At 38.1% G+C, this 20,986-nt stretch overlaps 1 protein-coding gene and 1 long non-coding RNA gene across 4 annotated transcripts in view; one reads left to right on the top strand and one right to left on the bottom strand.

Annotated features, from left to right (window-relative positions):
• Positions 1-20,986, bottom strand: part of LOC116456352 (uncharacterized) — a 79,688-nt gene that overhangs the window by 17,274 nt on the left and 41,428 nt on the right. For both annotated transcript variants that reach the window (XR_009210279.1, XR_009210281.1), the window contains one exon: positions 1,055-1,142. This is a non-coding gene — a long non-coding RNA (uncharacterized LOC116456352). The remainder of the gene's footprint in view (positions 1-1,054; positions 1,143-20,986) is intronic.
• Positions 1-20,986, top strand: part of LRRC9 (leucine rich repeat containing 9) — a 147,941-nt gene that overhangs the window by 110,734 nt on the left and 16,221 nt on the right. For both annotated transcript variants that reach the window (XM_032135105.2, XM_058429537.1), the window contains exon 29: positions 2,757-2,825. In XM_032135105.2, the coding sequence (XP_031990996.1) occupies positions 2,757-2,825 (69 nt within the window). The remainder of the gene's footprint in view (positions 1-2,756; positions 2,826-20,986) is intronic.

Below are 20,986 nucleotides of genomic sequence, written 5' to 3'. Positions count from 1 at the left end.
GCTTTATAAATAATTTCAAGGACACACAGGGCCCAGGACATGCCTAGTGCCTTCTCAGGCCCTTCCTTCCCACATCACACACACCATCGAGCTTAGAATAAAATGTGAAGTCTTCAAGTGGGATTCCATGAGGTGATCTTATATAGTAGGGGAATGTTTCATTTATGAAACATCTCCATTTTAAACTTGAAATTATGTGACATTTTATAGGGATCCATGCCTTATAATTCTATAGATTCTAGGTTTATTTATTATAGGCTGTCCTTAACCAAGAAGATCTGCTAAGAGAATATCATAAATGCGGACCTTCTTCCTAGCAAGTATCATTGCTTTATTTGACAGGATGTCCAGTTACCAGATTAAACCTGGTAACATGCTTTTCCACAAGTGTTCCTGCCCCACCTCTCTACTCCTCTATCCCTCCTAAGCAAATGAATGGATAGAGATCAGCTGGTATAACAACTATACTTAGTCAAGCTAATTACTTTCAAAATCTAATATAGCTAAATGACAATTTACATATCATGAAAGATTCTACATATCATTGAATGAAGAAGTGAGCATTATTGATTATTTAGTGACCAGCCCTTCTTTGTTTATTTTTATCCTTGAAATGGTATTTTCCATTGAATTTAGATTGATCATTTTGCCATTAAGCTTATTCTAACCATTAATATTATAGTACCTTAATGTGACCATACATTTAGCTGAGGAAAAAAATGAACTCAGAGGAATAGGAAGGTTATGTTGGAAATTCTGTTGAATTCTACTGAAAACATATTGTCTTCAAACTTCTGAACTCTCACTTCAAATTTGATTTTTGAGAGAGATTCTGTCTCTAGATTCACACCAACATGGGCAGGCTGATACCAGCATTAATTTCAACAAAGGGACAATCAGATTGCAAACTTTGGGTTGATAAAGATTGATAAAGGGAGAAAGCCTAGAAAAATTAACCAAGGAACAATATTTCAAGTGAAGGTATATGCAGCCCCTCACTGACCTACTTTAACATCCTTCAGAAGCTGTATCCTTGATAAAATATAATACATACCATACCCTTGATTCTGGTGTGGTGCTTTTTACTTAGCCATCATGTCCAATAATGTAGATTTAGCAAATTGTTGTCTATAGTCTTGCTTCTAAAGGAAGAACCACAGAAACACAATAGAAAGATTCATTATTTAATTCACCTTGATAGTCCTGTTTGATCCCTGTGTGTAAATGAGTCCCCTACCTGGCATCCAGCTACTCTACTTGTAAACATATAATTAATCACCTGAAGCTGAAAATAATCCCAAGAATCGTCTATTGCTATTTCCTGTCCTCAGCGAAGTCCCCAATCCAGGCACAATTATTATTATGACTGCCTTAAGTACTTATGCTGACATTGTAACAGCCATTGGTATCCTGGTTAATGCTTAACAATTGGCTCTCCAAGAGAAAAAAAATGCCTAATTGGTAACATTTGCCAATTTCTATGATATAATTTCTTCTGTCATAGCCAATTTCAGGCTAACACACCATCTCACAAAATTCCTAAAAATTTACCAATTGACTTTTTTGTGAGCCAGTAGCAGCACACTACTGTAAAAAAAAAATGCTGCATATTTAAAATGGGAAGCCATCAGCCCTTTCCCCATAATTATGGACATAATTGTTTCCCTGATGTCTCTTCAAAAGTTTATGCCATCATTATCTTCTACAAAGTTAATAGTCTATTTCCCATATTAACATTTTCTGTGAAAAACAGACATTTTGATTAGGAATATTTCACTAGTGACTACTGTTATGTTCGGTTTAATTTGAGAAAATAATGTAAGATTTTTCGCATGTCCATGATTACTGATCAGGCTTTGGTTCCACAGATAGAAACTGCTTGTGGGTAAAAATGCACAATATCTCTATAGATTTACAGATTCTTCAAAGCCCTCGTTTATGATATTTCCAAAATTAAAATAGTAAAGATCAGTCATTTTAAAAATCAAATTCACTTCCAAATGATCTAAAATAGGTCTAAATATTTTTACAGTTACTAGAAGAATTTGCTATATGTCCACCTGTAATTCCACAAAGGAATACAGGCATGTCAATAACTTTATTGTGTTACATGAACTAGCAACAACCTTAGGCTGAGCTTGTTGGCTAAAGTTTGTCAGAAATAGCATTTTAGAAATAATTTTGCAAAAACTAAAATGTATTTGCAGACTTTCACCAGTGTTAAATGGAAGCTAATAAATAATGCTATGCAATAGAGAAGGCAAATTATTTAACATGAGAAATAGTTTTTCACCTATATATATTCCCAGCAAGTATATCAAGATGCAGTCCACTCAATATCACACATTCCTTTATTGTTAAGGTTGTGTTTAATTATGTACCTTTAAAATTTTTAGATTCGATTCACCTTTTCCATACTTTTTGGTCAATGTGCTGGAGGAATTAACCAAATATAATCTGAGTCCTAGAATAAATCATAATTCTGAGAAAAAAATTTGGTCTTTTCTTGCAAGTGCTGCTCTATAGCCAATTTTCCATGTTAGACTGTTATCTTTGCCAGTCATGTATTTGAAATCTACAGTACACAGCTCTGCCTTTATTCAAGAATACAGAATACTGTCACTCAAGCTCACTTCAGAGAATTCAATCATGAGCTAGCTGCAATCTAACACTTACATATAATTACTTCAAATTAGTCTATATTTTAAGATGTTGAGTCTAACCAAATAATAACTTACTGATTAACTTTTGAATAGGATATCACAGAACTGGAAAAACTTGATGTTATCTCTACTCTCAAGGAGCTTACAGTGTATGGCAATCCAGTGAGTATGTTACCATTCTAATTTATTAGTTAATTTACTGGTAGTTTTATAAAATTTATTTTTATATGGTATTAGAAAAGGATTTAATTTTATGTTTCTGTATGCATAGCCAGTTATCCCAGCCCAAATTTACTGACTTCTTCCAACTGATTACAGTGCAAACTGTCATTGTCATGTATAAATAAGAAGGTCTGTTTCAGGTTTCAACATTGTATTCCTTGGCCTATTTTTCTATCCCTGTGCCAATATTATATAGTATTAATTAATTAACGTTTTGTAGTAAGCCTTGATGTCTGGTAGAATAAGCACCTCTAATTCTTCCTCTTTCACCTCCTTATCTTTCTCATTATTTCTTTCTCTTTCTTCACTGCCTTGGCTACTCTTGGCCCTTTACACTTTTCTATAAATTTTAGGAACTAACTCCTCAAGTTACATGAGAATCTTGTTGATATTTTAATTGGAATGGCATTCAATTTATAAATTAGTTTGGGGAGACATTTGCAACCTTTCCTGTTGGAATCTTTGAGGGGACCCAATAAGTAGCACCCTTGTTCACACAATTTCTAAACAGATTGAGAAATATGACAATGGAGAGGCAAAAATATCGGCTTAGCTTAGTGAGAAGTCAAAGGAGCATGTTATCAGATCTCAGAAATAGTCAATCATGATCACCCAGATATAGAAAATACTACATTGAGCTTTTTCTGCACAGAAGGAGAGCTTCTCTTGGAGAGCAGAATATATTCTTCCAGAACACTCTCTTCCCAAGAAGGGAGTTAAATCACTCTACTTCCCCAAGTAGAGAGGAAGTGAAGGGGTTGAGAAAACCCAGGAGGGCCACGTTATAGAGCTACTTCCACCAAGAAGGAAATAGCAATAAACAGTATCCCCTAATATTTATAGTATTCAACCTTCGCATTCATAAACGTACATATCACTCCATTTATTTAATGTCTTTGAATAAATATTTGTAATTTTCTCCATAAAGATTTTAATCATCTTTGGTTAGATTTATTGTTGTTTTAATTGCTTTTTAAAATAGTGTCTTTTCTTTTACACTGTTGGTGGGACTGTAAACTAGTTCAACCATTGTGGAAGTCAGTGTGGCGATTCCTCAGGGATCTAGAACTAGAAATACCATTTGACCCAGCCATCCCATTACTGGGTATATACCCAAAGGACTATAAATCATGCTGCTATAAAGACACATGCACACGTATGTTTATTGCGGCACTATTCACAATAGCAAAGACTTGGAACCAACCCAAATGTCCAACAACAATAGACTGGATTAAGAAAATGTGGCACATATACACCATGGAATACTATGCAGCCATAAAAAATGATGAGTTCGTGTCCTTTGTAGGGACATGGATGAAACTGGAAAACATCATTCTCAGTAAACTATCACAAGGACAAAAAACCAAACACTGCATGTTCTCACTCATAGGTGGGAATTTAATGACTAAGGGTAGGGAATCAACATGGCACATGGATACATATGTAACAAACCTGCACATTGTGCACATGTACCCTAAAACCTAAAGTATAATAAAAAAATAAAAATAAAAAAATAAAATAGTGTCTTTTTTATGCTTTCCTAATTGTTGCTGGAGTGTATACATTCTGATTTTTGTATATTGCTTTTTATCTAGGAACCTTGCTGAACCCTCTTTTTAATTCTAATGGTTTGTAAATTTTTTGGGTTTTCTCTATAGACTATTATCTGCAAATATGACTATCATTTCTTTCCAATTCTCTTATTTTTAATTTCCTTTGCTTCTCTTAGTGTGCTATCTAGGATCTCTAGTACAGTGTTGAATTAGAAGTACTTACAGTAAGTTACTAATTTTGAAAGAATGCTTTAAAGTTGTCACTAGTTAATATGATGTTTGCAGTAGGTTATGGGAAGATAACCTATAAAAGTTTAAGGAAATTCCTTTCTAGTTCCAGTTTCCTACCAGTTTTGTCTTGAATGGGCATTGCCTTTTCAGTAATTGGTAATGTAGTTTTTCTCTTTAATCTGTTAATATGGTAAATTACATTAATAGACTAGTGTTAAACCATCTTGAAATTCTTGGGATGAATACTTCTTGGTCATGTTTTATATTTTATTGGATTTAATTTGCTAATATTTTATGTAGCATATCTGTATCCAAGGAAATAAGTAAAATTATCCTATAATTTTATCTTCTTTTAGTATTCTTTTCAACTCTCTCAAAGTTTTACTTGCTTCATAAAATAATTTGGGAGCATTCCCTCTTTCTCCAATCTATGGAGTTTTTATACGCAATGTCTCATATTCTTCTGGAAGGATAATTAAACCTTATCTCTAGAACTCTCTGGGCTTAATATTTTTTGAGGTTATATTTTAAACTACTTAAATTCTTTAATGGCTATAAAGCTAGTCACGTTTGTATTTCTTAAAAAGTTATTCTGAGAAGTATTATCTAGAAAATTGGCCTTTTTATGTAATTTTTTTTTTTTTTTTTTTTTTGAGACAGAGTCTCTCTCTGTCACCCAAGATGGAGTGCAGTGGCGCGATCTCGGCTCACTGCAGCCTCTGCCTCCTGGGTTCAAGCAATTCTTCCTCAGCCTCCCGAGTAGCTGAGACTACAGATGCGTGCCTCCATGCCTGGCTAATTTTTTGTATTTTTAGTAGAGACAGAGTTTCACTATGTTGGCCAGGATGGTCTTAATCTGCTGACCTCATGATCCGCCTGCCTCAGCCTCCCAAAGTGCTGGGATTACAGGCGTGAGCCACTGTGCTCGGCCTGTAAATTTTTAATGTATTGCTGTCATAGTACTTTCATGAATTGTTTTTCATTTATTTTTAAAAATTTGTATTGATGTAAAATATACATATACAATTTACCATCTTTACATTTTTAAATGTCCAGTTTAGTGGAAATAAATACATTTATATTCTTTATTATTCCTTTCATTCCCATCTCTCATCCCCGCTCCCCTTCCCAGACTCTGGTAACCACCAATCTAGTCTTTGTCTTCATGAGATCCTCTTTTTTAGCTCCCACATATGAATGAGGACATGTGATATTTGTCTTTCTGTGCCTGGCTTATTTTACTTAACATAATGGTTTCCAATTCCATCCATATTGCTGCAAATAACAGGATTTCATTCTTTTTATGGCTGAATAATGTTCCATTGTGTAGCTATACCATATTTTCTTTATCCATTCATCCGCTGATGGGCACTTAGGTTGATTCCATATTTTGGCTATTATGAATAATGCTGCAGTAAACATAGAAGTGCAGATATCTCTTTGATGTATTGATTTCCTTTCTTTTAGATACATACCCAGTAGTGGAATGGCTGGATCATATGGAAGTTCTATTGTTAGTTTTTTAAGGAACCTCCATACTGTTTACCATAATGGTAATTTACATTCCCACCAACAGTGTACACAGGTTCCCCTTTCTCCACATCCTTCCTAGCATCTGTTATTGCCTGTATTTTTGATATAAGCCATTTTAACTGGGGTAAAATAATACCACATTGTGGTTTGGTTTGCATTTCTCTGATTATTAGTGACTTTGAGAATTTTTTTTTTTGTAAACCTGTTGGCCATTTGTATGTCTTCTTTTAAGAAATGTCTTTTCAGATCTTTTTCCAGTTTTAAAATTATTTATTTATTTTTTGCTGTTAAGTTGTTTGAGTGCTTATGTGTTCTGATTATTAATCCCTTGTCAGGTGGATTGATTGCAAATATTTTCTCCCATTCTGTGGGCTGTAGCTTTACTTTGTTGATTATTTACTTCGCTGTACGGAAGCTTTTCAGCTTGATGTAATCCCATTTATCCATTTTTGCTTTGGTTGCCTGTGCTTTTGATGTCTTACACAATATTTGCCCAAATCAATGTCTTGGATGATTTCACCAATGCTTTCCTCTAGTAGTTTCATAGTTTCAGGTCTTAGATTTAAGTCTTCAATCCATTTTGATTTGATTTTTGTATACAGTGAGAGATAGGAGTCAATTTTCATTCTCCTATGCAGAGTTATCCAGTTTTCCCAGAACTATTTATGAACAAGACTGTCATTTTCTTATTGTAAGTTCTTGGTGCTTTTGTCGAAGATGAGTTGACTGTAAATGCATGGATTTATATCTGGGTTATCTATTCTGTCACGTTGGTCTATGTGTCTGTTTTTAATGCCAGCTCCATGGTGTTTTGGTTACTATAGCTTTGTAATAAAATTTGAAGTCACATCGTGTGATGCCTCCAGCTTTGTTCTTTTTGCTCAGGATTGCCTTGGCTATTCGGGAACATTTTAGAATTTGTTTTTTTATTTCTGTGAAGAATGTTTTAGGTGTATTGATAGGGATTGCATTGAATATGTAAATTGCTCTGGGTAGTATTGTCATTTTTTTAACAACAGATATTTATTTCTCACAGTTCTGGAGGCTGAAAGTACAAGATCAAAATGCCAACTGATTCAGTTCCTGGTGAGGACCATCTTCCTGGCTTGCAGATAGTTGTCTTGCTGTATCCTCACATGGCTCTGGTGGGAAGGGTTGGATGTGAAGAGGGCATAAAAACTCCTGGTCTCTTCTATACTCTTCCATAAGCGTACTGGTCCCATCATAAGGACCCCATCCTGATGACCTCATCTAAACCTAATCACCTCCCAAGACCCCAACTTCTAATAATACCATTACATTAGGGGTTAGGGCTTTAATATATGAATTTTGGGGGCAGATCAGCATTCAGTCCATAGCAACATTTAATCCTTAGCCTCAACTCAGGGTTCACCTATTATTCTCATAATGTCTGTTATAGCAAAAGGATTCAGCCAGGATCATGCATTGCTAAGAGGCATTAGTGGTCATGTCCCTTTAGCTCTTCCAGTCTAGAAGATTCCTCCTCCAGACTGAGGAATCTTCCAGACCAGAGAAGCCAAAGGGGCATGATGATTCCTTCACTTTGATGATTTTGACGCTTTTGAATATTATGGACCAGTTAATTTGTAGAATGTCCTTCAAGTTAGGTTCATCTGGTGACATCTTATGATTAGACTCAGGTTGTGCATTTTGGGGAGGGATATTGCAAAGCTGGATGTTGCATTCTCCATGTATCTGTCACACAATTTTAATTTGTCCTATTGACTGTGATCACTTGATTAAAGTGGTGTTTGCCAGATTTTTCTGCTGTAAAGTTACTCTTTGCCTCTTTTTTTTTGCCTTCTGTGGCGTCATGTACCTTATTATTATTATTTTTATGTATATACTTTAAGTTCTAGGGTACATGTGCACAATGTGTGGGTTTGTTACATATGTATACATGCGCCATGTTGGTGTGCTGCACCCATTAACTCGTCATTTACATTAGGTATATCTCCTAATGCTATCCTTCCCCACTCCCCCCACCCCATGACAGGCCCTGGTGTGTGATGCTCCCTACCCTGTGTCCAAGTGTTTTCATTGTTCAATTCCCACCTATGAGTGAGAACATGTGGTGTTTGGTTTTCTGTCCTTGCGATAGTTTGCTCAGAATGATGATTTCCAGCTCCATCCATGTCCCTACAAAGGACATGAAGTCATCCTTTTTTATGGCTGCATAGTATTCGATGGTGTGTATGTGCCACATTTTCTTAATCCAGTCTATCATTGGTGGACATTTGGGTTGGTTCCAAGTCTTTGCTATTGTGAATAGTGCCACAATAAACATATGTGTGCATGCATCTTTATAGCAGCATGGTTTATAATCCTTTGGGGATATGTCCAGTAATGGGATGGCTTGGTCAAATGGTATTTCTAGTTCTAGATCCTTGAGGAATCGCCACACTGTCTTGAACAATGGTTGAACTACTTTACAGTCCCAACAACAGGGTAAAAGCATTCCTATTTCTCCATATCCTCTCCAGCACCTGTTGTTTCCAGACTTTTTAATGATCGCCATTCTAACTGGTGTGAGATGGTATCTCATTGTGGTTTTGATTTGCATTTCTCTGATGGCCAGTGATGATGAGCATTTTTTCATGTGTCTGTTGGCTGCATAAATGTCTTCTTTTGAGAAGTGTCTGTTCATATGCTTTGCCCACTTTTTGATGGGGTTCTTTGATTTTTTTCTTGTAAATTTGTTTAAGTTCTTTGTAGATTCTGGATATTAGCCCTTTGTCCGATGGGTAGATTGTAAAAATTTCCTCCCATTCTGCAGGTTGCCTGTTCACTCTGATGGTAGTTTCTTTTTCTGTGCAGAAGCTCTTTAGTTTAATTAGATCCCATTTGTCTATTTTGGCTTTTATTGCCATTGCTTTTGGTGTTTTAGTCATGAAGTCCTTGTCCATGTCTATGGCCTGAATGGTATTGTCTAGGTTTTCTTCTAGGGTTTTTATGGTTTTAGGTCTAACATTTAAGTCTTTAATCTATCTTGAATTAATTTTTGTATAAGGTGTAAGGAAGGGATCCAGTTTCAGCTTTCTACATATGGCTAGCCAGTTTTCCCAGCACCATTTATTAAATAGGGAATCCTTTCCCCATTTCTTGTTTTTGTCTGGTTTGTCAAAGATCAGATGGTTGTAGATGTGTGATATTATTTGCAGGGGCTCTGTTCTGTTCCATTGGTCTATATCTCTGTTTTGGTACCAGTACCACACTGTTTTGGTTACTGTAGCCCTGTAGTATAGTTTGAAGTCAGGTAGTGTGATGCCTCCAGCTTTGTTCTTTTGGCTTAGGATTGTCTTGGCAATGTGGGCTCTTTTTTGGTTCCATATGAACTTTAAAGTAGTTTTTTCCAATTCTGTGAAGAAAGTCATTGGTAGCTTGATGGGGATGACATTGAATCTATAAATTACCTTGGACAGTATGGCCATTTTCACAATATTGATTCTTCCTATCCATGAGCATGGAATGTTCTTCCATCTGTTTGTGTCCTCTTTTATTTCGTTTAGTAGTGATTTGTAGTTCTCCTTGAAGAGGGCCTTCACATCCCTTGTATGTTAAATTCCTAGGTATTTTATTTCCTCTGAAGCAATTGTGAATGGGAGTTCACTCATGATTTGGCTCTCTGTTTGTCTGTTATTGGTGTATAGGAATGCTTGTGATTTTTGCACGTTCATTTTGTATCCTGAGACTTTGCTGAAGTTGCTTATCAGCTTATGGAGATTTGGGGATGAGACAATGGGGTTTTCTAAATATACAATCATGTCATCTGCAAACAAGGACAATTTGACTTCCTCTTTTCCTAATTGAATACCCTTTCTTTCTCTTGCCTGACTGCCCTGGCCAGAACTTCAAACACTATGTTGAATAGGAGTAGTGAGAGAGGGCATCCCTGTCTTGTAGCAGTTTTCAAAGGGAATGCTTCCAGTTTTTGCCCATTCAGTATGATATTGGCTGTGGGTTTGTCATAAATAGCTCTTATTATTTTGAGATATGTCCCATCAATACCTAGTTTATTGACAGTTTTTAGCATGAAGGGCTGTTGGATTTTGTCGAAGGGCTTCTATGCATCTATTGAGATAATCATGTAGTTTTTGTCCTTGGTTCTGTTTATATGATGGATTACATTTATTGATTTGTGAATGTTGAACCAGCCTTGCATCCCAGTGATGAAGCCGACTTGATCATGGTGGATAAGGTTTTTGATGTGCTGCTGGATTCGGTTTGCCAGTATTTTATTGAGGATTTTTGCAGCAATGTTCATCAGGGATATTGGTCTAAAATTCTCTTTTTTGTTGTGTCTCTGCCAGGCTTTGGTATCAGGATGATGCTGGCCTCATAAAATGAGTTAGGGAGGATTCCCTCTTTTTATATTGACTGGAATAGTTTCAGAAGGAATGGTACCAGCTCCTCTTTGTACCTCTGGTAGAATTTGGCTGTGAATCCGTCTGGTCTTGGACTTTTTTTGGTTGGTAAGCTATTAATTATTGCCTCAATTTCAGAGCCTTTTATTGGTCTATTCAGGGATTCAACTTCTTCCTGGTTTAGTCTTGGGAGGGTGTATGTGTCCAGGAATTTATCCATTTCTTCTAGATATTCTAGTTTATTTGCATAGAGGTGTTTATAGTATTCTCTGATGGTAGTTTGTATTTCTGTGGGATTGGTGGTGATATCCCATTTATCATTTTTTATTGCGTCTAGTTGATTCTTCTCTCTTTTCTTCTTTATTAGTCTTGCTAGTGGTCTATCAGTTTTGTTGATCTTTTGAAAAAACCAGCTCCTGGATTCATTGATTTTTTTGAAGGGTTTTTTTGTGTCTCTATCTCCTTCATTTCTGCTCTGATCTTAGCTATTTCTTGCCTTCTGCTAGCTTTTGAATGTGTTTGCTCTTTCTTCTCTAGTTCTTTTAATTGTGATGTTAGGGTGTCTATTTTAGGTCTTTCCTGCTTTCTCTTGTGCGCATTTAGTGCTATAAATTTCCCTCTACACACTGCTTTAAATGTGTCCCAGAGATTCTGGTATGTTGTGCCTTTGTTCTCATTGGTTTCAAAGAACATCTTTATTTCTGCCTCTATTTCGTTATGTACCCAGTAGTCATTCAGGAGCAGGTTGTTCAGTTTCCATGTAGCTGAGTGGTTTTGAGTGAGTTTCTTAATCCTGAGTTCTAGTTTGATTGCACTGTGGTCTGAGAGACAGTTATAATTTCTGTTCTTTTATATTTGCTGAGGAGTGCTTTACTTCCAACTATGTGGTAAATTTTGGAATAAGTGTGATGTGGTGCTGAGAAGAATGTACATTTTGTTGATTTGGGGTGGAGAGTTCTGTAGATGTCTATTAGGTCCACTTGGTGCAGAGCTGAGTTCAATTCCTGGATATCCTTGTTAACTTTCTGTCTCATTGATCTGTCTAATGTTGACAGTGGGGTGTTAAAGTCTTCCATTATTATTGTGTGGGAGTCTAAGTCTCTTTGTATGTCTCTAAGGACTTGCCTTATGAATCTAGGTGCTCCTGTATTGGGTGCATATATATTTAGGATAGTTCCTGTGTTAGTTTTCACAGGATAATGGCTTCTAGCTCCATCCATGTCCCTGCAAAGGACATGATCTCATTCTTTTTATGACTGAATAGTATTCCATGGTTTATATGTACCACATTTTCTTTATCCAGTTTATCACTGATGGGCATGTGGGTTGAGTCCATGTCTTTGCTACTGTGAATAGTGCTGCAGTAAACAAACGCGTTCATGTATCTTTCTAATAGAATGATTTATATTCCTTGGGGTATCCATCCAGTAATGGGATTGCTGGATCAAATGGTATTTCTGGTTCTAGGTCTTTGAAGAATCGCCACACTGTCTTCCACAATGTTTGAACAAATTTACATGCCCACCAAGAGTGTAAAAGCTTTCTTTTTTCTCTGCAACCTAACCAGCATGTTGTTTTTTGACTTTTTAGTATTCGCCATTCTAACTGGTGTAAGTTGGTATCTCAGTGTGATTTTGATTTGCATTTCTCTAATGATCAGTGATGTTGAGCTTGTTTCATATGTTCGTTAGCCTCATGTACGTCTTCTTTTGAGAAGTATCTGTTCATGTCCTTTGCCCACTTTTTAATAGGGTTGTTTGCTTTTTTCTTGTAAATTTGTTTAAGTTGCTTATAGACTCTGGATATTAGACCTTGGTCAGATGGATAGATTGCAGAATTTTTCTCCCATTCTGTAGGTTGCCTGTGCACTCTGATGATAGTTTCTTTTGCCATGCAGAAGCTCCTTAGTTTAATTAGATCCCATTTGCCAATTTTTGCTTTTGTTGCAATTGCTTTTGGCATATTTGTCACAAAATCATTGCCTGTGCCTATGTCCTGAATGGTATGGCCTAGATTATCTTCCAGAGTTTTTATAGTTTTGGATTTTACATTAAAGTTTTTAATCCATCTCGTGCTAACCTCTGTGTAAGGTGTAAGGAAAGCATCCAGTGTCCATTTTCTGCATATGAGATAGCCAGTTCTCCAAGCACCATTTATTAAATAGGGAATCCTTTCCCCATTGCTTGTTTTTGTTGGGTTTGTCAAAGATCAGATGGTTGTAGGTGTGCGGTCTTATTTCTGAGTTCTCTATTCTGTTCCATTGGTCTATGTGTCTGTTTTTGTACCACTACCATGCTGTTTAGGTTAGTGTAGCCTTGTGGTATAGTTTGAGATCAAGTAGCATGATGCCTCCAGCTTTGTTCTTTTTCCTTAGGATTGTCTTAACTATTTGGGCTCTTTTTAAAAATAGTTTCTTCTAATTCTGTGAAGAATGTCAATGGCAGTTTAATAGGAAGAACACTGCATCTATAAATTACTTTTGATGATATGGCCATTTTCACAATATTGATTCTTCCTATCCATAAGCATGGAATGTTTTTCCATTTGTTTGTGTCCTCTCTGATTTCCCTGAGCAGTGGTTTGTAGTTCTCCTTGAAGAGGTTCTGCATATTCTTTGTTAGCTGTATTTCTAGGTACTTTATTCTTTTTGTAACAATTGTGATTGGGAGTTCCATTCATGATTTGACTCTCTGCTTGCCTGCTGTTGGTGTATAGGAATGCTAGCTTTTTTTGCACATTGATTTTGTATCGTGAGACTTTGCTGAAGTTGCTTATCAACTTAAGAAGCTTTTGGGCTGAGATTATCAGGTTTTCTAGATACAGGATCATGTCATCTGCAAACAAAGATAGTTAGAATTCCTCTCTTCCTATTTGAATACTATTTATTTATTTCTTTTGCCTGATTGCCCTGGCCAGAACTTCCAATACTATGTTGGATAGGTGTGGTGAGAGACTGAAGGAGGATAGAGACATGACAACTTGTCTTATGCCAGTTTTCAAGGGAAATGCTTGAAAGACCCATCGGTATGCTGTCTTTAAGAGATCCATCTCACATGCAAAGACACACATAGGCTCAAAACAAAGGGATGAAGGATGATTTACCAAGCAGATGGAAAACAGAAAAAAGCAAAGGTCACATTCCTAGCTTCTGACAAAACAGACTTTGAACCAACAAAGATAAAAAAATGACAAAGAAGAGTATTACATAATGGTAAATGTTTCAATTCAACAAGAAGAACTAACTATCCTAAATATATAGTCTCGCCATACAGGAGCACCCAGATTCATAGCAGTTCTTAGAGACCTATAAAGAGACTTAGACTCCCACACAATAATAGTGGGAGATTTTAACACTCCACTGACAGTATTAGACAGATCATTGAGACAGAAAATTAACAAAGATACCTAGTACCTGAACTCAGCTCTGGATCAAGTGGATCTGATAGATATCTACAGAATTCTCCACCCCCCAACAACAAAATATACATTCTCATTGCCTCATGGAACTTACTCAAAAATTAATCACATAATCGGAAGTCAAACACTCCTCATCAAAGGCAAAAGGACTGAAATCATAACAGTCTCTCAAATCACAATACAATCAAATTAGAATTTAATATTAAGAAATTCACTCAAAACCACACAACTACATGGAAATTGAGCAAACTGCTCCTGAATGACTGCTGGGTAAATAATAAAATTCAGGCAGAAATCAAGAAGTTCTTTGAAACTAATGAGAACAAAGAGACAATGTATCAGAATCTCTGGGGGCAGATAAAGCAGTGTTAAGAGGGGGAATTTATAGCACTAAATGCCCACATCAAAAAGTTAGATCTCAAGTTAACAACCTAACATCACAACCAAAAGAACTAGAAACCAAGAGCAAACAGACACCAAAGCTAGCAGAAGATAAGAAATAACTGAGATCAGAGCAGAACTGAAGGAGGAAAGAGACATGAAAATCCCTTCAAAAAATCAACAACTCCAGGAGGTGGTTATTTGAAAAAATTAATAAAATAGATAGACTGCTAACTAGAGTAGTAAAGAAGAAAAGAGAGAAGAATCAAATAAACACAACCTAAAATTATAAGGGGAATATCATCACTGACCCCACAAAAATACACACAACCATCAGAGAATACTATAAACACCTCTATGCACATGAACTAGAAAATCAAGAAGAAATGGATAAATTTCTGGATATGTACCCCCTCCCAAGACTGAACTAGGAAGAAATTGAATCCCTGAATAGGCCAATAATGAGTCCTGAAATTGAGATAGTAATAAATAGCCTAACAACCAAAAAAAGCCCCGGACCAGACAAATTTACAGCTTAATTCCAGAGGTAGAAAGAAGAACTGGTACCATTTCTACTGAAATTATTCCAAAAAATAGAAAAGGAGAGTCTCCTCCCTAACTCATTTTATGAGGCCAGCATCATCCTGATACCAAAACCTGGCAGAGATACAACAAAAAAAGAAAACTTAAGGCCAATATCTCTGATGACTGTTGATGCAAAAATCCTCAATAAAATGCTGGCAAACCAAATCCAGCAGCACATCAAAAGGCTTATCCACCATGATCAAGTTGGCTTCATCCCTGTGATGCAAGGTTGGTTCAACATGTGCAGATCAATAAATGTGGCTCATCACATGCAAAGAACTAAAGAAAAAAATCACATAATTATTTCAATAGATGTAGAACAGGCCTTTGATAAAATTCAACATCCCTTCATGTTAAAAATTCTCAATAAACTAGTTATTGAAGGAATATACCTCAAAATAATAAGAGCCATATATTACAATCTCCCAACCAATATCATACTGATATTAGGGACTCGTTCTTTATCCAGCTTGCCATTCTGTGTATTTTAATTGGGACATCTAGACCATTTACGTTTAAGGTTAGTATTGTTATGTGTGAATTTGATTCTGTCATCATGATGCTGGCCGGTTATTTTGCAGACTTGTTTATGTGGTTACTTCATAGTGTTACTGGTCTGTGTACTTCAGTGTGTTTTTGTAGTGGCTGATAATGGTTTTTCCTTTCCATATTTAGTGCTTTCTTCAGGAGCTGTTGCAAGGCAGGCCTGGTGGTGACAAATTCCCTCCGCATTTGCTTGTCTGAAAAGGATCTCATTTCCCCTTCGCTTACGAAACTTAGTTTGGCCAGATATGAAATTCTAGGTTGGAAATTCTTTTCTTTAAGAATGTTGAACATTGGCCCCCAATCTCTTCTGGTTTGTAGGATTTCTGCTGAAAGGTATGCTGTTAGTCTGATGGGCTTCCCTGTGTAGGTGACTTGGTCTTTCTCTCTGGCTGCTCTTAACATTTTTTCTTTCATTTTGACCTTGGAGAATCTGATGATTATGTGTCTTGGGGTTGGTCTTTTCATGGAGTATCTTACTGGGGTTCTCTGAATTTCCTAAATTTGAATGTTAGCCTATCTTGCTAGGTTGGGGAAGTTCTCCTAGATAATATCCTGAAGTATATTTTCTAACTTGGTTCCAGTCTCCCTGTCTCTTTCAGGTGCCCCAGTCAGTCACAGGTTTGATCTTTTTATATAATCCCATGTTTCTGGGAGGTTTTGTTCATGCCTTTTTGTTCTTTTTTCTCTAATCTTTTCTATCTGTCATTTTATTTTATTTTATTTGAGACACAGTCTCACTCTGTCACCTAGGCTGGAGTGCAGTGGCACAATCTCGGCTCACTGCAACCTCCACCTCCTGGGTTCAAGTGATTCTCCTGCCTCAGACTCCTGAGTAGCTAGGATTACAGGCACACACCACCACGCCCAGCTAATTTTTGTATTTTAGTAGAGACAGGTTTCACCATGTTGGCCAGGCTGGTCTCAAACTCTTGACCTCATGTGATCCACCCTCCTTGGCCTCCCAAAGTGCTGAGATTGCAGGCATGAGCCACCATGCCCGGCCCTGTCTTATTTCAGAAAGATAGTCTTCAAGCTCTGAGATCCTTTCACTGCCTGGTCTATTCTGCTATTGATACTTGTGATTACATTGTAAAGTTCTCATGTTGTGTTTTTCAGCTCTATCAGGTCAGTTATGTTTCCCTCTAAACTGACTATTCTGATTATCAGCTCCTGTATTGCTTTATTATGTTTCTTAGCTTCTTTGCATTGGGTTACAACATGCTCCTTCAGCTCAGCGAAGTTCGTTATTACCCACCTTCTGAAGCCTACCTCTATCAATTCAGCCATCTCAGCCTCTGCCCTGTTCTGTGCCCTTGCTGGTTATTTGGTGTTGTGGTCACTTGTAGGAGAAGAGGCACTCTGGCTTTTTGTGTTTTCAATGTTTTTGCGTTGATTTTGTTCTCATTTTTAGGGGCTTATCTATCTTCGATCTTTGAGATTGCTGACCTTTGAGTGGGGCTTTTGTGGGGTCATTTTTGTTGATATTCTTGTCTGTTTGTTTGTTCTTAACAATCAGGCCACTAATTATTAGCAACCATAGGGCTGCTGCAGTTTGCTGGGGGTACACTGCAGACCCTAATTGCCTCCATTTTCCCCATACCTGGAGGTATATCCAGTGAAGGCTGCAAAGCAGCAAAGATGGCAGCCTGCTCCTTCCTCTGTAAGCTCCATCCCAGGGTGGTACTGACCTGTTGCTGGCCCAAATGCACCTGTAGGAGGTGTCTGGAGACCCCTGTTAGGAGGTCTCACCCAGTCAGGAGGAACAGGATCAGGGACACACTTACAGGAGTAGTCTGGCTGCTTTTGGTAAGAGCCAGTGTGCTGCATTGGTGAGGGACTCTTCCTCGTCCGGACCTCCTGGACTCTCCAGAGCCAGCAGGCTGGAAAAGCTGAGTCAACCAAACAACAGAGACACTGGCTGCCTCTCCCCACAGGAGCTCCATCCCAGGGAGAGATCAGGGTTCAGTGCATATAAGCCTGGCTGGAGTGACTCAAGGCCCCCCACAAGGGGGCCCCGCCCACTGAGGAAGAATGGATCAGGGTGCCACTTAAAGAAGCAGTTTGAGCATGATCTTGCAAAGCAGGTGTGTTGCAGTTAGGGGGAACCCTCCTCGTCCTGACCACCTGGACTCTCTAGAGATGGCAGGCTGGAACGCTGAGTTGACCGAACCACAGAAGTGGCTGCCACCCCTTCCCCCAAGAACTGCTTCTGGTTTCAGGCAGACTCATCCTTCCCCCAGGAACTGCCTCTGGTTTCAGGCAGACTCAGCCTATTGCCCTTGGCTGGCTGGAATTCTAAGCCAGTGGGTCTTAACTTATGAGGTGCCATGAAACTGAGGCCTGCAGACTGACACTGCTTGGCTCCCTGGATTCAACTCCCTTCCTAGGGGAATGTACAGACAGATCTACCGCCTTGCCAGAATCCCGGCGCTGGAGTATATAAAACTTCTGGGTCTCTGTGCCTGAGCAGCTACTCTGCCAAGACTCCACACTGCTCTGTGTATCAGACCCAAAGCCCTGGAGACATGGGCTCACAAGGGGATCTCCCGATTTGTGGATTGCAAAGATCCATGGGAGAAGCATGGTTTCCTGGGCACGATGGCACACTTACCGCTTCCCTTCGCTGGGGATGGGGGTTCATTTGGCTCTGTGCCACTCCCATGTGGGTTGTCACCCCACCCTGCTTTTCTTTGTTCCCCATGGATCCAGTTGATTGCCTAGTCAGTCCCGATGTGAGAACCTGGATATTTCAGCTGAAGGTGCTGAGTTCACTCACTGCTTTCACTCCTCTCTGTGAGTGCTGCAGACCGCAGCTGCTTCTAATCAGGCATCTTGGCCCACATTCAGGTCTTTTTTCTATATCCTTTCCACCTCTGTATGCCTTTTAATTGGAACACTGAGACTATTTACATTCAGTGTTATTATTCATAATAAGAACTTACTACTGCTATTTTGTTGCTTGCTTTCAGTTGTTTTGTAACTCCTTCCTTTTTTACTGTCTTCCTTTGTGGATCAGTGATTTTCTTCCTTTTTAGTTAAGTGTTTTAATTTGTTGCTTTTATTTTTAATGAATCTGTTATAGGCTTTTGCATTGGGGTTACCACAAGCTTAAAAAATTATAGATACAACAAGTTATTTTAAAGAGATGACAACTTATCTGAGACGATAATAAAAGAACAGGAATGGCCAGGGGTGGTGGCTCACACCTGTAATCCCAGCACTTTGGGAGGACGAGGCAGGTGGATCACCTGACATCAGGAGTTCAAGACCACCCTGACCCAACATGAAGACACCCTGTCTCTACTAAAAATACAAAATTAGCCAGGCATAGTGGCACATGCCTGTAATCTCAGCTACTTGGGAGGCTGAGGCAGAAGAATCACTTGAACCCGGGAGGCAGAGGTTGTGGTGAGCTGAGATCATACCACTGCGCTCCAGCCTGGGCAACAAGGTGAAACTCTGTCTCAAAAAAACAAAAACAAAACAAACAAACAAAAAACTAGAAAAAAAAAAGAACAGAAACAAAGGAAAAAACACACACAAAAATTCTACACAACTCTATTCTCTGGCCCCCTACATTTTAACTTTCTTTCAATTTACATGTTTTCATTTTGGGATTTTTTGTTTTTTGTTTTTTTGGTGGGTTTTTTTGTTGTTGTTTGTTTGGTTTTTTTTGATATGGAATCTGGTTCTGTCACCCAGGCTGGAGTGCAGTGGTGCAATCTTGGCTTACTGCAACTTCCACCTCCCGGGTTCAAACAATTCTCCTGCCTCAGCCTCCTGAGTATCTGGGATTATAGGCACCCATCACCATGCCTGGCTAATTTTTGTATTTTTTGTAGAGATGGGTTTCACCATGTTGGCCAGGCTGGTATCAAACTGCTGATCTCAGGTGATCTGCCCACCTCAACCTCCCAAAGCACTGCGATTACAAGCATGAGCCACCGCGCCTGGCCCATATTTTCAAGTTAACTAGCTGTTAATAGGTTGCTGCAACTATTATTGTTTTTGATAGGTTTTTGGAGTGTTGTACTAGAATTATGAGTGGATTGCACACCACAGATATAATATAGAGTATTCTGTGTTTGTCTATGTACTTAATTTTGCCAGTTGGCTTTATACCTTGAAAAGCTTTCTTTTGCATGTTAATAGGTTTTCTTTCAGATTGAAGAACTCCCTTTAGCATTTCTTGCAAGACAGGCCTAGTGGTGGTGAATTCTCTCAGCTTTTGTTTGTTTGTGAAAGACTTTATCTGTCCTTCAAATGTGAATGTCAATTTTGCTGGATAAAGTATTTTTAATGGCAGTTCTTTTTTTCTTTGAGCACTTTGAAAATGTCATTCCATTCACTCCTGGCCTATATGGTTTCCACTGAGAAGTCTGTTGCCAGACAAATTGGAACTTCTTTATGTTATTTCCTTCTTATCTCTACTGCTTTTCAGATCTTGACCTTTGAGAATTTGATTACTAGATACCTTTGGGTAGTCTTATTTGGACTGAGTTGGCTTGGTGTTCTAAGACATTCCTGTACCCTGGATTTATCTTTCTCAAGTTTTGGAAAGTTTTATGTTATTATTTCTTTGAATAAGCTTTCTACCCCTTGCTCTTTGCCCAGATCCCTCTTGGATACCAATCATTCTTAGATTTGGTCTTTTGAGGCAATTTTCTATATCTTGTACATGGTCTTCATTCCTTTTGATTCCTTTCCCCCCCCCCCCCCCCCCCCCATATATTTTCCAATAGCAAGTCTTTGAGCTCATTGATTCTTTCCTCTGCTTGGTTATTCTGATGTCAAGAGCCTCTAAAGAGGTTTTCAGTTCAGCAAATTTATTTCTTAGTTCCAAGATTTCCATTTGATATTTTTTATTATTTCAATTTCTTTGTTAAATTTTTCTGATAAATTTCTAAATTGTTTTTCTGAGTTATCTTGGAGATTGCTGAATTTTCTTAAAACTAATATTTTGAATTATTGGTCAGAAGCTCGCAAATCACCATCTCATTGGGGTCAGTCACTGGATTTTTGCTTTATCCTTTTGGGGAGGTCATGGGTGCCTGTCTACTATTGGTTCTTGTGAGTATACATCTATGTCTTTGCATTGAAAGATTAGTTACTTACTCCAGTTTTCCCTGTCCAGCTTGTTTCCTTTTTTATTAAATATATTTGTTTAGCAAATCTTCACTGTTAGGTTGCTGCTTGCCTTTTGGTTCTGGCTGGGGTGGCACCTTAAGGCCAAGTTCACCTCAGCTCTAGTAACTGGTCAGAGCACTGCCTATCTCAAATGAGGGGCATCCCAAAGGGATTATCCTGGCAGTGTGGGAAGGCTTGTTGACCAGGGGACCAGAGGAATGTACCTCCTGCAGCCACTTTTATTTGGCATCTCCTTTGACCAAGTTACAGAGCAGAGTTTCTGGGCTGGGGATGGTAGTCCCGCCTCCCCTGTTTGTCTCTGCCTATTCTCAGGGACATTTCT

This window comes from Hylobates moloch, unplaced genomic scaffold (genome assembly GCF_009828535.3).
Source record: "Hylobates moloch isolate HMO894 unplaced genomic scaffold, HMol_V3 SCAFFOLD_16, whole genome shotgun sequence".
In the NCBI taxonomy this organism is placed as follows: domain Eukaryota; kingdom Metazoa; phylum Chordata; class Mammalia; order Primates; family Hylobatidae; genus Hylobates; species Hylobates moloch.
The sequence above is the reverse complement of the archived record's forward strand: the minus strand, read 5'-3'. Positions and strand labels throughout refer to the sequence as shown.